This window comes from Copadichromis virginalis, linkage group LG1 (genome assembly GCF_057382275.1).
Source record: "Copadichromis virginalis isolate Kocher_CV1m ecotype Utaka linkage group LG1, C_Virginalis_male_GT1.1, whole genome shotgun sequence".
Classification (NCBI taxonomy): Eukaryota; Metazoa; Chordata; class Actinopteri; order Cichliformes; family Cichlidae; genus Copadichromis; species Copadichromis virginalis.
Window position 1 is genome coordinate 16,898,009 of NC_140618.1, and position 14,516 is coordinate 16,912,524.

At 39.0% G+C, this 14,516-nt stretch overlaps 1 protein-coding gene across 1 annotated transcript in view; it reads left to right on the forward strand.

Moving 5' to 3' along the window:
• The window catches only part of csmd1b (CUB and Sushi multiple domains 1b), a 208,127-nt gene extending 193,860 nt beyond the window's left edge, over positions 1-14,267 (forward strand). The window contains exons 67-70 of the mRNA XM_085452803.1: positions 476-588; positions 2,482-2,569; positions 2,975-3,101; positions 6,835-14,267. Coding sequence (XP_085308929.1) covers positions 476-588; positions 2,482-2,569; positions 2,975-3,101; positions 6,835-6,994 — 488 coding nt within the window. The 3' untranslated portion in view covers positions 6,995-14,267. The remainder of the gene's footprint in view (positions 1-475; positions 589-2,481; positions 2,570-2,974; positions 3,102-6,834) is intronic.
• The last annotated feature ends 249 nt before the right edge of the window (positions 14,268-14,516 follow it).

A 14,516-nucleotide genomic window follows, 5' to 3' on the forward strand; every position in this document is an offset into this window, starting at 1 on the left:
CTAAACACTGTTCTGTTTAATTTTTACGAACCATAGATTTATGTGTTAAAAAAATTACTAGTTGGTAAAAAATGGAATTTAACTGTCAGCCAGTCGAGTATCTTCATCTTAGATTTCTGATGTCTCACTTAAATGGACTTGTCATATTAAACAGCAGCAGTTTTGTGTTGTGTAGGTAACCAAGTAGAGACGTGTAGCTGAAGGGTAAATGTCACTTTTTCCTTTCGTAATGTGTCATGTGCCTGGTGAAGAAAATAGAGTATGATCATTAAACAGTGTCAAAGTGTCTTCTTCTTCCTGTTTGCTTATCAACTTTTCTGTCAGTCTTTTCACTTCTCAATTTCCAGTTGCACCTTTGCCTCTGTGTCTTTCTCTTTGCATTTCTAACCGCTTTCTAACGTTCGAACCGCTAACAAAAAAAACAAGGTGCTAGCCAAGCTATTTGTATATTTAACTGTTCTCTATCTCTATCCAGGTACCTACAAGGCAGAGGAAAACCAGCTGCTATTGAAGGTCTACCAGGTGAAAGGGCCAACAGAGCACTACTACAGCAAGTTTAAGAATGACAACTGGGCCATGGATGGATATGTAAGAAAACTTCCTCTTCTTTTCCCGTATCAAGCATTTTTTGCTTCTTGTCAAAGAGGTGCGTTGTGATGTGGATATATATAATATAATAATACAGATATAAAGATTTCGTTGTTCTGAATCCACCAAGTAAGCATCAGTCATCTAGAGTCAGGTACTGGCAACACATTTCTTTTTGTGGATATTCCGTATCATAGCAACCAAAGCTGCACTCTTAAGCCCTCCCAGCTGGGCATTTTAAGAGGAGTGCCTGTACCACCCATTATAGCATATTTCAGAACAAATCCTTGCATTTATAATTGTGGAAACTGACTTTGTGCAATGCTTCACAAAATGATGGTGTCACTGCTCAGTAAACAGCTGCCTGTCTGTCATACAGGCAGGAATGAATCAGTCAGTGTGGGAGTGAATTTGGACATGGCTTGTTGTCACCATGAGATGCCCAGGCATGTGTATAACTCCAGAAGTTAATATCCTCAACACGATATTGTTCCAGCATGTAACTCTCCACAGGATCACAAATCTGGAGCTGAGTTATTCAATAATTATTCCGCATTTTCTCCATGTATCCCAAATTTCTTTTTGTCACGTAACGTTGTATACATTAGTTTCCAACTGCTTTGATTAAGAAAACCAGACAAATGATGAAAAAAAAAGCCCACTTTTTCATTATGTGATGCAAATGTGAAGAAATATGCAACCTCAAAATTGATATTCAAAGCTGGGACTTTTTTGGTCTACATATTGTATCGCTGAGAAATTTGACAGACAGCTGGTCATGTTTGACATGTTGACAGAGAGGAGAAGTGAAAAACTGAGTAACTGTGTGTAGGAACTGTAAAAGATTGTTGTAGACACACATGAAGGAAAGAAGTGTCAGAAAGAATGAAGGAAGGAATGATGGACGCACAGACAGACAGCTAATCTGGATGCAAATGAAAGAAAGTGATGACGTGGCTCGGTGAGATTCCGATTCCCGAAAAAGACAATCTTACAGTCAGAAGATGAAATTTTGATTGTTGCTCTCGGAATAAAGCAGTCCTCAAATTCTGAACTAGATGAACAGTGGAGCAAAGGGGGTTGATAGAGAGCGGAATATGGAGCACAGTGTAGAGGACGTGGTATTCATCCATCAACCCATTTTCAGGTTGCAGGAGGGCTTCGGCCTGTCTCACCTGTCAAAGAAGCACCCGGGACAGGTGCCACTCCATCACAGGGCTAACAAAGACACACACTCTCACATTCACACCTACAGCAAATTTAGAATTGCCAGTTAACCTACCGGCAACACTTCGGACTGAGGAAGGAAGCTGGAGTACATGGAGGAACTCTATGAATAAACAGGCTTCAGTTCAATTCAGTTTTGTCATGCCATTGTATTATAAGGTAAAAGACTTGCAGTAATAGAGAGAAAATCCCAAGAACCAAACCGCTCACTTTATGCTAGCAGCTGGCGAGAGTGGGAAGGAAAAACTCCCTTTGAACAGGAAGAAAGGGAGGGACAGCCATCTGCAGCAACCACTTTTTTTCAGGACATTGTGCTTATGTAACAAAATTGCATGAAGGGTTTACATCTAAATAAATGTGTTCAAGTCACCATTTTGGCAAGATTTATAGAGAAGAATTTTCACCACCAGATTCAAACCCATAAATTTCTTGCTGTGAGAAGATAGTGTTAAATACCGAACCATTATACTGTCAAGGGTAGTACATCAAAAGTATACCCAACATGAAACCGTTTATTGAATTTATTACATTAATGCAATTTATAAAAACAACACTTTAAATAATTGATCATGCAAATTGTGGCTGCATGCAGTATACTGTATATTACATTAACAGTATACTTCACAGTACTGTAAGTTCCTATTAAATTGTACTTCTGTTTTTCAGGTTACTGCTGAATCGGACCAGAAGACGTTTGTCTACCAGGGCCATATACACAGTAAAGATTTTGGCAAGTTCTATCTGACAAGACAAGGTGGGCATTTTTGTAATGTCACCATCAGTATTAACATTATGGAAGCACTAAAAGATTTAATATTAATGAGGTCTTTTTATCAGTTAAATCTGCTACTACTACTACTACTGCACATTTATACTATATATATATATATATATAATGTTCTTCCTCTACACAATTTTTTTTGCACATGTCGAGGAGCGTGTCAGGCTACATTTCACTGTGTGTTATACTTGTATAACTATGCATGTGACAAATAAAGAACCTTGAACCTTGAAATCATATAAAATAAATGTCGCTTAAGCCTAAATGGACATAGGAGAGAAACTAACAATGCAGAAAGCTTCTTTTAACCATGCACAAGGAGGTGTTTGTGTGCAGGGGTTTATGCATGTGTTGGTTTATCTGTGTCTTTGTCCCTAGACCCTGTAACCATGCCGATGGACCCATCAAACCCTTACACAAACAGCAGCTCTGTGGCAGCAGCCATCTTAGTTCCTTTCTTTGCCCTTATCCTCTCCGGATTTGCCTTCTACCTCTACAAGCACAGGTAAGCTATATCATCAACATCAGTCCTTCAAGGAAAAACAGACGAGCAGCAGAGTAGAATACAAAGCAGGTGTTCTGGCTTTTCTTCAATCTCCATACTTCTCATTCTAAATGGGCTGACACCAAAACTTAACCATGCATCTTTTGAGACTCACAAAGTACAACCAGTCCTAAAAAGATTAATTATACATTTTTGAAAGCAATCCGTTTATGCGTTCTTTGTCCCTAATTGAGTTGAGAAGGTGGCAGTTTGATACATTTTAGCACAGACAGGTTTACAGACATTTGAAAAATGTAATTATAGCTTTTAAACTCTAAGCCCACGTGGGTTAAATCTGATTGACCTCAGATATTAATTATTGTTCCTAGAAAGTTCACAGCAGGCTTACAGTGATTTAAGATGCCAGATAATTCAGGACTATACTGAGGGTAAAATGTCATCTCGATGTTTTCTGTTTAAGACTTGTGTGAGGTTTTACAGTTTGAGGACATTGCCGTAGTCAGTCAAAGTTTTACAAAGTCATCTTTTGCAGCTAGACTATGGACGCTAACACACATTAATCTGTTGGCTTGTCATTTATGGTAGCTCTGTGCTACAGCTTTTAGTATGCAATGAGCCTTGTAGAGTCTATTTAGACCTATTTTAGCTTGCACAATAGTTGCATGTATTTTGCTATGCTTTAGTTAACATTGGGTGAAGGCTCGTATGCCAACGGATGTGCACAGGGTCATGCAGATTTGCACAGACAAACAGCACATTTTGCATAATATGCACTCATTAGTCTTCTAGCCTAGTGACTCTATCATTGCATCATATTTGTTATACAACCTGATTGCCAGTTAGAAATGTGCAATGCTGGTTGATGTATATTAAAGCTGATGGTTGTATGCAGGACATTGTCTGCTGACACAGATGACAATGAGAGACCAAAAGATACCTGGGGGCCTGGCGGCAGGTAAGACTGGCACCTGTCATCCATCTGGTTCAAACAACAACCAGACCTCCGCCCGCCGCCACATCCTCCGTCAAACTTCTCATCTATTATTTTTAGTTTTCAGACTTTTCTTTGTGCTGTTTAGTAAGGCTGCACGGTTACCCCAAAATGTTGCTCTGAAGTGAGGGAAATAAATTGAAAACGAAATCAATTAGAACCAAAATAAGTTTCACTTCAGAAGTTATTGGAATAACAGGACTCTCCTTATTCACTATAGGTGATTTTGGGGGAGCCTTTATTTTCTCCCTTCCAAAGAAACAAAGAAATGTTTTTTTTTAAAATAGTGCAGCCCTACTTTGTTAAAACAGCAGTCATTTAAAGTTTGTAAAAAAGGGCATTTTATTTTGTCTTTGATCTCATTGTCATCCTTCTGTCAGCATCATGTCATCAAGAAGAAGTGCAGTATATGACCTGATAGAAATGGGTCGATCAAAGCACGTGAAATGTTTGCTTTTTAAAATTGCTTGTCTTTTATTACCTATAATGGAAAAAAAATCCTCACTAAAACAGTAGCAGGATGGAAAAGTTAGCGTGGCGAGCCTATCATCATGCCTAGCCGACATAATGGCAAGCCAACAGAAGATAATGTACAGTACAGAGAATGTACGGTAGTAGCTTATACTACTAGCTTATGCACTAAAACTAAGGTGTGAGTGGGTGACACTAGAGTTTTCTTGCTCTGGCCCATATGTCTGCACAGTATCTATAATACTGTCAAAGCAATTATGGTTGCCATTTTTCATTCTACCAATAAAATTAAACTATTGCACCTACAGCCATGACCAGTGCAGCGATTTAAGCTACTGCCACGCAGGGAGGTCTGCAGTGTGTGTTACTGTGTGCAGTTTTGTAAAGTAATGGGTTGAGCATGTAGGGTAGGCTTAGTGGTTCCCCAGGGTTGGATTTCTACCCGTGCGCACACACACGTACATACACTCTTAATGAGGTCAGAGTCAAACAGCGTTTTTGCTGCAGTGCTCCTCCCTGCTAATAGTTCCACAGGGTCTGGGAGTAAGTGATTACATCTAACTGGATTATAGGACCTGATTATCCAAAAATTTAATCGGCGACAAACAGTCAAATTAGAGGGAGGTTGTCATATAGTATATCCGTTTGAACCCCTGCAGTAACTTTCTTTTAAAAAAAAAATCAAGCAGGCTGAGTAATAATAAATTTGCATATTTTTGAACCGGTGCTATTGGATGATGGCAGTTTGCATGCTGATATGCTCATAAAAGAGCAGTGGATGGGCACTGGGTGGCCAAACTACTCAAACCAGAGTGTTATGGTACATGCTCTCATTCCTGCTGTAAATTTTCACTGCAATTTGTAGATTTTTACAAGAAAATTCCTATTACAAAGTTTGCTCCCTTAACCTTAAGGGTAAAGTTTCAGACCAACATGCATAACAAGCCAGCTGACATGACAGAGAGAAGTCATTTCTTTTTTCTTTTAAATTTCATTTTACAGCTATATTTGGCAAAAATAAATATGGTAAATAAAAAGTTAATTCTTAACCATTACACTTAGATGACTTTCTCTTAAGTAGTGAAACTCGGCCATTCTGCTGTCCATTAATTGTTTTCTTTTTGGGGTTTTTTTGAAGTTAAAATCCTCAATAGGGCATAAAACTGAATTAATACAGCAATAGTCTTTTTTTTTAACAGCTAACTTTTCGCTCCCAAGAAAAGCTAAGCGTTCTCACCTTGACTTCAGAGAAGAGCTGCTACTTTGCACAAAGTGTTTCTTTCAAAATTCAAATATAAAATGCATTCAGAAACATACCACAGACACTTAAATAGCGCGCAAGTCCGTGAAAGGAGCATGGTGGATCTTTGTCCGATCCTTGGCTGGTCCCCTGCTGGTATGTGGCCATAATGAGATCCCCTGCGAGCAATGTAGTCAGTGCAGCCACAAGTGGTAACGCCCTTAAGTAGTATGTAGGGAAAAAAAATTATATCTCATGTTTCCACCAGGGGGAGCAGCCATAATGGAACATAATTTATTTACTTCCTGCTATATTCATGCATTTTAAATTCGCTCAGGGCTTCTATGTACCTTTCTGTAAAACATCAATGTATATATTTGTTTTCAACAAATATAAGAGTTTGTTCAGGTTGAGCCAGAAGACAAACAGTGACAGAGTTGTTGCTGATGAATGTTTCTGAACATAAATGCTAAAAATGTGTTTTTTTAATAGAATTGCAAATATTTGTATATAAAAACTAAAATCTAAGCTTAAATGTGAGATAAATATTAACGAGTGCTTTCAGAGAATATTTTAAATGTGTGTTCAAAAGGGCAAGTGACAGAGAGCACTCCCATTGTGTACCAGTTTGTGTACAGTATGAAATCCAGCACAAGCAGAGCCACCTGATTCTCTAGCATTTTTGGCTCTGGTTCAATTCAGTACTACTACTACTGAGTGTAGTGAATCAGTCACTAAACCTTGAGGCTCAATAACTGATGGCTGGTTTGATTGTTTTTTGTTCTAAATGTTGGACAGTCTGTGTGCAAAAACGTTTTCTTAGGTAAACAGTTTCACAGGCCTGTGTAAATTCTTCCTGGATTGAAAATATGACTGTTGTGCTGTTTTACTGCATAGTTTACTTTCCCATTTGTGTTTCAGTTCCCGTCCACTTTCGGTTGTAGTGTATTTTTTGTTCCTGACCATTTAATAAAGTTTAAAAAAGTAGCTCTGTGTAACTCATGCAATGGCATTTTTCTTTTCTCTTTTAGGACACGTCCAAAGGTCCAGTTCAATGGCTATGTTGGCCACGAGAGCTCCAATGGTCAGGCATCATTTGAAAATCCAATGTATGACACCAACATGAAACCCACTGAGGCTAAGGCAGTTCGATTTGATACCACACTCAATACCGTCTGCACTGTGGTATAGTCCAGCTATCATGCCACTGCCCATACAGTGGTTCAGTCCAGCATCCATTGCTGTAGTCTGCAGTGTGGTTTAACCAAACAAAAACAAAAGGACTAACTTAGGATTTGGACTCGTCACCATGAGCAGTCGCTGTGTAGCACGCTGGTCCTCGTACAGCATCATCTGCACAGTGATGCAGCTCTACTCCACTTCCTACCTGAACAAGGATAATACCCCCCTGTAGTCTGAAAGAGGAAAAAGGGAGAAATCAGTTGGAACCTATAAGCATGGGAGGAGACAATGACGTCATCAAGTAACACAATGTCTGTCGTTCAGGAGATCCAATGCTATAATTCAGACATTAGGGAAAAACACAGATTTAGGATACAATTAATTAAATTCCCTGAAAGAACATGTTTGTCCAGTTTTGGCTGACGTGCTTTTTCGCAACCTTCTTATAGAAAGAGTTTTATATGGCCAGTGTCATATGGGCCTCTGAAATCCCCTCTACAATTAAACTTGTTCATGCTGATCTAGCCCGGTGCCCCTTACGAACTCCCCTGCTGCAGGCCAGGAATGGGTTTGACTCATTTGAGGTTCAGACCTCAGGGGAAACTCATCCACCCTCCAGACATTAGATGGTTCATATATGTAGATATACCTCTTTCTGGATTTCCTTTATATGGGACTTGACAGGACTATACCCTGAGATGTAATGACACTTTAACAGAGTCTATTCAAAAAATAACAGTGATTGCACAGACTGCTGTAAGACCGACAAAACATACTGACATAATAACACTCTCATTCAGTCCTGGACACTGGAATGAAATTAGTGTTAATTGTGATGGACGAGTGCTAATCAAGCCAGGGTCAAGTAGAAGCTGCAGTGAAGTTTTGACGATGTTTTAGCCTATTTGGAGATCTGAACGAGTTGGGTTCAATATAGCAGGACAATCACAGAGTTAGTAAAGTTTAGTTGTCAGTTAATTATGGGTTTCTGTAATTGTCTTTACCTTATTTCGCCTTTTCTAATAATGTCTACAAACAGTAGATAGCAACTTATTAGGCTAAAACATACCAAATCAGGCTTGTTCAAACAAAGTTCAGTATCAGAACCTGTGGACTTATTTTAGATGTCAATTGAACATTTTCAAATATGATTATATAAAGGTACAAAATACATGCAGTCAACTTAATACAATATTCCACAGTAGCATTAGGCAAGCTGAGATAAACCAGAAAACCAGACATTTGAGTTGCCCGGTTGGTGTACGCAGTGGACTGGTTTCCAGAGGCCTGTCTAATACAATCAAGGAGTCAGACAACTGATTCTCGTTCTTAAACTAGCCAGGATTCTGTGCTTGGTGGCTGAACAAGTGGAAGCCTGGAGGCAATAAGCTGTCAGGATCGTCGACTGCTGCAATCAGCTGTAGCCAAATCCAGGAAATGAATTGTCTTCTCATAGCTCTGATCGGGACTATCAGTCAGGAAATGACTGATTTTATATACTCTCCAGCCACAAAATCAGAAATAGATGAACTGATTGACAGATTCTTTGACTGACAGACGCAAACAAAAGGACAGATAGACACCTCTGTCAGTCGTGCTGGAAGGAGGACATGTTGCTGTGGAAGCAGAGGCAAATAGCCTCTTATTGTCTCTTCTGGCATTTTTCTTCAGTGAAGATATTGATGAACAGACTCGTATGTTCAAAACCCCAGTGGCCCCATGGGACTTCCCAAACCACTGCTGCCGGGGACCCCAAAATATAAACTTTATATAAACCGCACAAATTTTGCACTAGTGTGTTTTTCTGACTGGGTTATGAAAAAAAATGAATAATTTTTGGGTCTGAAATGGGTTTGGAAAATGAGTAATTAAAAAATAGCATTTTATTCAAAAACTTCTATCTTTAAAAAGATGACAACAATGATTAAATACAGGGTTACAGAGTGTTTGTATATACACATTTATATTTCACACTCCCTGTAAGCAGAAGGTGTGACCACATGCTATACTGTTGTTTATTTTGTTGCCATGACAACACGCTAGCCAACCAGAAAGTTGAGAATAGTTTACCTGTAGACCTCCAAGCAGGAAAGGAAATGTTGTCCTGCCATTTAGAAACGTTGCTGTTTCTGAAAGCTCATACTGAAAATTGTTAGTAATATCTAACACTTTAAATACAATCTTTCAAAACGATTTTATAATGTGCAGTTTGGTCCCAGTGAAACATTGGTGCCACGTTACTGATATGGAATGCACATGGCCCAAGACCAGAAGGCTCTGTAGCAGGAGAGCATCACCGGTAGTCATTTTACCAATAATCAGTGATACTGGGGAGGCGTTTGTGCAGAACTCAAAGGAGACCAGAAGGCAATACCCACCCCAGTCACTGCCTCTTTATCCTGCCGCCATCTGGCCAGTGATACAGAAGTATTCAGTGCTACATCACCAGACTTTGAAGCAGTTTCTATCTTCAGACTCCCCATTCAGTGAGAAAAACTACTTATTTAAACTATCAAATCTGTCAGCTTTTTATAACGTGAGAATGTGAGGACTACATGTACAATTTTGTACGTGAACTTTGTGTTGCTCGAATATTTACAGTGTTAGATATATAGTATATCGAATTCAGAGGATTCTACTGCTACAGTTGTAGCCGTTGATTGTGTGAGCTTTCAGGAATAACAAGTGACTGTTTCTGTAACGCTCTTTAAAAACGCTCTTTCGACACACATTGTCATGCATTGTTTCGACACATCAAATATCTGATGCACATTATCTTGTTTGAACACACCTTTTTAAAGAGCGCACAACCTATTTGCGTTGAGAATTGGTAATTTACCACAGAGGACAAAAAGATACAGCATGAAGACAACATGCACAATTATTGTTGTCGATAGTTATCGTCCCCTGAGCCCCTCCATTGTTTGAGAAATACCTCGTGTGCAGAGAGTTAGTTACGTCCTGCTTATCAATGCTGGAACCTCACTGCAACAAATATACAAGCTTAGTGAGTGCGACCCCAGTCGGCTTAATTTCCTGCTATTTTAAATCAAAACGCTGTTCTAGCATCAATCGGTTTTCAGGATTCAAAAAAGGTCCGGTAGTTTCAAGTCGCTTACCAAGCTTGTTATTTCTCGCAGTGTCCTCTCAAAATATTTATATTTTTCGAAAGATGCTGCACTTGGTTTAAATCACAGATGTTAACTGCTTTTATCGTCTGTCGTTGTCTTTAGGTCTGTTTCCTGTTCCACACTCCATGCACAACATTGAGTCATTGTTTTTATACGTCAAGAATTTGCTTTAACCTTACGCAATTTTTTTTTTAATTGTCCAAAATTTCATTTTATTTATGTTTCCCATGTCCATGGTATGTATGTGTTCATCTACACCTATTCATTCATTCACACAGTATGAAATGGTGAGTAGATAATGATAATAATACCCTAAAAACCATGTTATAGTGAGTCTGGCAAAGGTTAATTTAACTCAAATGTGTAGATTTTCACTATAACCTAAATACAGGGATTTAAAAAAGCATTCAGCATGAGGAGGTTGTCACAGCCACCTGTTATGAGATAAGGAAGAATAAATTAACAGCAAATGGGGAGGAAGGGGGGGTGTTTAGATTTTCAGCTCCGGTAATTGAATGTGTCTGTACACACAACCCTAAATGCTGGAAAAGTGAGCTGGAACAATAATCATTATGTATGGAGGAATTATACCTCATTGTCAGCCTGTCATTTATAGCTTCGGTATCAGGGTCATGGTCAGACAGCCAAAAATAGCACCAATGCGATGCAGACAAAATAAAAATACACAGACGAGTGTAGTGGCTAAAGTAATAGCAATAACCACAAGTCAGAAGATGCATATCTAAAGTCTCTTCACAGGAATAAACAAGACTTCTGTAAACAAAAATAGAGCATCTGTTCACACCTCGTGAGCCTCCACTCTCTTTTTTTACTGTTAGAGTGCACCCCGTGACTCTGTTTTAATTGATTTAATTAATTCAGTTGAGAGTTCCTGTGGAGTCAAGAGTGCATAATAGAGCCTGAGAATTAGCAGCTCCAAGGTTTCCACCGGCATAATAAAAGGTCTCGTTTTTAACAATTAATGGCAGAGATTTGATCTCCTTGTGTGCCCGAAAGAGAAAATTCAGACTCTGCGTTGTCTCTATTCTGGTGTTTTGGTCACAGCGGAACCTTACTGTCCCCACAGAAGTTCAGCCAAACGCAAACTGCACATATCAAAACTGCAGCAGGATTCTCAAGTTATAATGTTTCTGGGGCCTCACATGCGTGTCTGACCTCTGCTGACCCGTCAAGGTTTCTCCAACAGTCAGCTTCATAGTTACATATGCCATCATCAGCTGTTTCTTTCAGTAAGTGTTTTCACTCCTTGCATTCATACACTGAGAGTAAGCGTATATTCACACAAAGATAAATTTACATTAACAATGTCACAGTAGTGGTGCAGACAGTGTTGAAGTACTATTTTACAGCCAAGCACAATAAATATTTTATAAATAGCCTGTATTTGTATAGCGCTTTTCTAGTCCCTAAGGACCCCAAAGCGCTTTACACAACCTGTCATCCACCCATTCATTCACACACTGGTGATGGCAAGCTACATTGTAGCCACAGCCACCCTGGGGTGCACTGACAGAGGCGAGGCTACCGGCACTGGCGCCACCGGGCCCTCTGACCACCACCAGTAGGCAACGGGTGAAGTGTCTTGCCCAAGGACACAATGACCGAGACTGTCCAAGCCGGGGCTCGAACCGGCAACCTTCCAATTACAAGGCGAACTCCCAACTCTTGAGCCACGATCGCCCCTTATAAAAGCATCTATTTCAATAAAAAGTCCTCAACATTGTGGTAAAAATAGGTTCTGTAGAAAGTGAAGAAGAGAGATCTGGAGATAAAAAGACACCTCCCATGATTCTCTTTAAAAAAATAACTCATAATCTTAACCACATTATTGGTTAAGAGCATACATGACAACAATGCTTATCTACATGGTAATATTTATAAGCCATGTGCAGTGATTTACTGTATCAGAAACTGATAGAGCCAAACCTTACAACAATCCTTGTCTGGTATAGCTAAGACTAATTTTCTCCCCAGTGCCCTGCCAAAGGAAGGCACTGGGGAGAAAAGCAGCCTTAGCTGTGCACATGGCAGCTTACAGTGACTTTAAAAACGGATTAACAGCAGTGCTACTATTCTCTATCACTCAACCTTTTTAAAATGAGCAAAACGAAATTCAGCTGAACGTGACAGAGAAGTGCCACAAGATGCCTTGAAAATCTGGACGATGTCCTCTTCACTTGAGGCCTTTTTTTTTCTTTTTTTTAGCAGAATTAGTCAGGACGTTTTAAAGTTTGTCCTTAATTTGGCAGCAGTCTTCGCTGTTTAAAGCAGCGACAGCTGGCCGCAAGATTTAAGAAAGGAACTACAGACTACATTTTAAAATGCCAAGGTTATTTTTACTTCTTCAGTTAGGACTTCTCGCAGCTTGGGGAGAGGTTTGATTTGTCCGTCACTTTTTCTAGAGCGGTATTGTCGGCAGTCCTTGATGAAACAAGGGACTCAAAGCCACAATGAGCTTTGGGAGGAGGGAAAAAAATCACTGCTGGAAATTCATTGCCAGATGGAAATCTGACCTTGTTGTGTATCTCTTTTCTCAAACAATATTAGTCTTACTTACACACATATAGTCTAAATATCTGGCTTGTTTTTGTTTCACTTTTTATGCTAATCAAACTAAATATTAAGTATAGTTTATATTTGTTTTGCATCTTTTTCTCAACAGTTTGGTGAGGACAAACTTCTCATGCTGTGTGCTGATGTTAGAGCTAAAATCTACTACCTGCTCTGGATTGAATATTACATTATTTCCACTATTTAACCAAAAGGATAATTATGGCATTGCCAGCTCATGGCTGTGTGAGCCTCACATATGCTATCTTTACACGTTACACAAAAAAGATGCATTCTCAGCAACACATATTAACATAAAGCATTGCTGTTGCTCATAAATACTGAAATAAAGAGTTTATTTTTTCTTCTCCCGAAAGGCAGGAATAAGCCGAGAATCGGCAGGTCCTTAACAGGAAGTTGCATTCATTGTAAATGTTTTTATTTTATGCCTCATAATATCTACATTTTCATCTCTGTCATCTCACCATCATCATGTGCTGCTGAACTTGAAGTAGGTGCAAAAGAAAAAAAAACATTTTTGTACAGAAATCTATTTTTTATGAAGAATTTGTAAAAAAAGAAAAGAAGAAACAAATTATTAAACATGCTGTACTTTTTATGATTAATGAAGTAGGTACAAAAAAATCTTGTTCATTACAGTCAATGTTTTTACTGTTACACACCATGTAAAAAAAATCTATGGTTCAAACTGACTTTAAAAGATGAAAAATATAAAAATGTCAGATCTCGTTTGTCCATCATGGCTGCTTTTACACAGGAACAGAAACCCGGTGTTGATTGTACTTGTGCTGAAGGGACACGTATGATGAGAGTCACACCTTCAGACAATGTTACTGACTGTGTAAAACACTTTTGCAGCTTATGTCGTTCTTCTGAACATTAAAGCTTTGAAAGCATTCACAGAGATATGGTACACGATGCAGTGACACATTCAATAGTTTTGTATGGCTTCTTATGTGGCAGCTGTCCTAAAAATTGGTGACTCTTCTCATTAAAATATTGTTTACACTTTTAAAAAAATGGATCTCAGACACATGAACACACTAAACAAACACCAGATGTTACGTGTCATAATATTATTAAGGGTAGGTACCGGTGGTTTGAAATGAAGCTTCGTAAAAGACAGTGTTCTTGTGTAACAGCAGCCCTGTGCGACTGTGTGGGATGACATTCACAGGCACAAAAAGATTCTGGATTTTGGACTTGACCCCTTTACAGACTAAAATCTGACCTCATTTCTGTCTAAATGAGAAGAGATTTGGTACTGCTTGGTTAAACACTGGTTTTAGAGTGGAACGTGAACATGTTGCAAATTTAGGCGCTAGCTTCATTATCAAATTGACAACAGTTTTTGGAGGTTCCTGGAATATACATGTACCTTAAAAATGGAATTTTCTATCCTCCTTGGAGATCATGAAGGAGAAACACAATGGGATGTTATGAAGGTTTAAATAACAGTAAGTGAATGCAGCCTCACAACCTGCTAAAGAGACATACAGTTTATCTATCAGCTATTTTGATGACATTATTTGAGAATAAAGTTTTGATACAATAACTCACGTTGTGCTTCAGTGTTTTCTTGAACCTCTGCATGAAGTCTGGATGCAGTTTCCTGCTGCTGCGCCAGCTTTCCAGCACAGTACATGTTAAGGTGTGTTTTCTTGATGGATACGTAGACAAATGTACGGAGACGTTAGCTCGTCGCACTGGACTAATTGCTTCTTGAAAAATTTGAAAGCATTCAGCAAATTTTGTACACGTTATTTGAGCGGGACTCAACAGATTGTTGCCAGGTGCATCATGTCTGC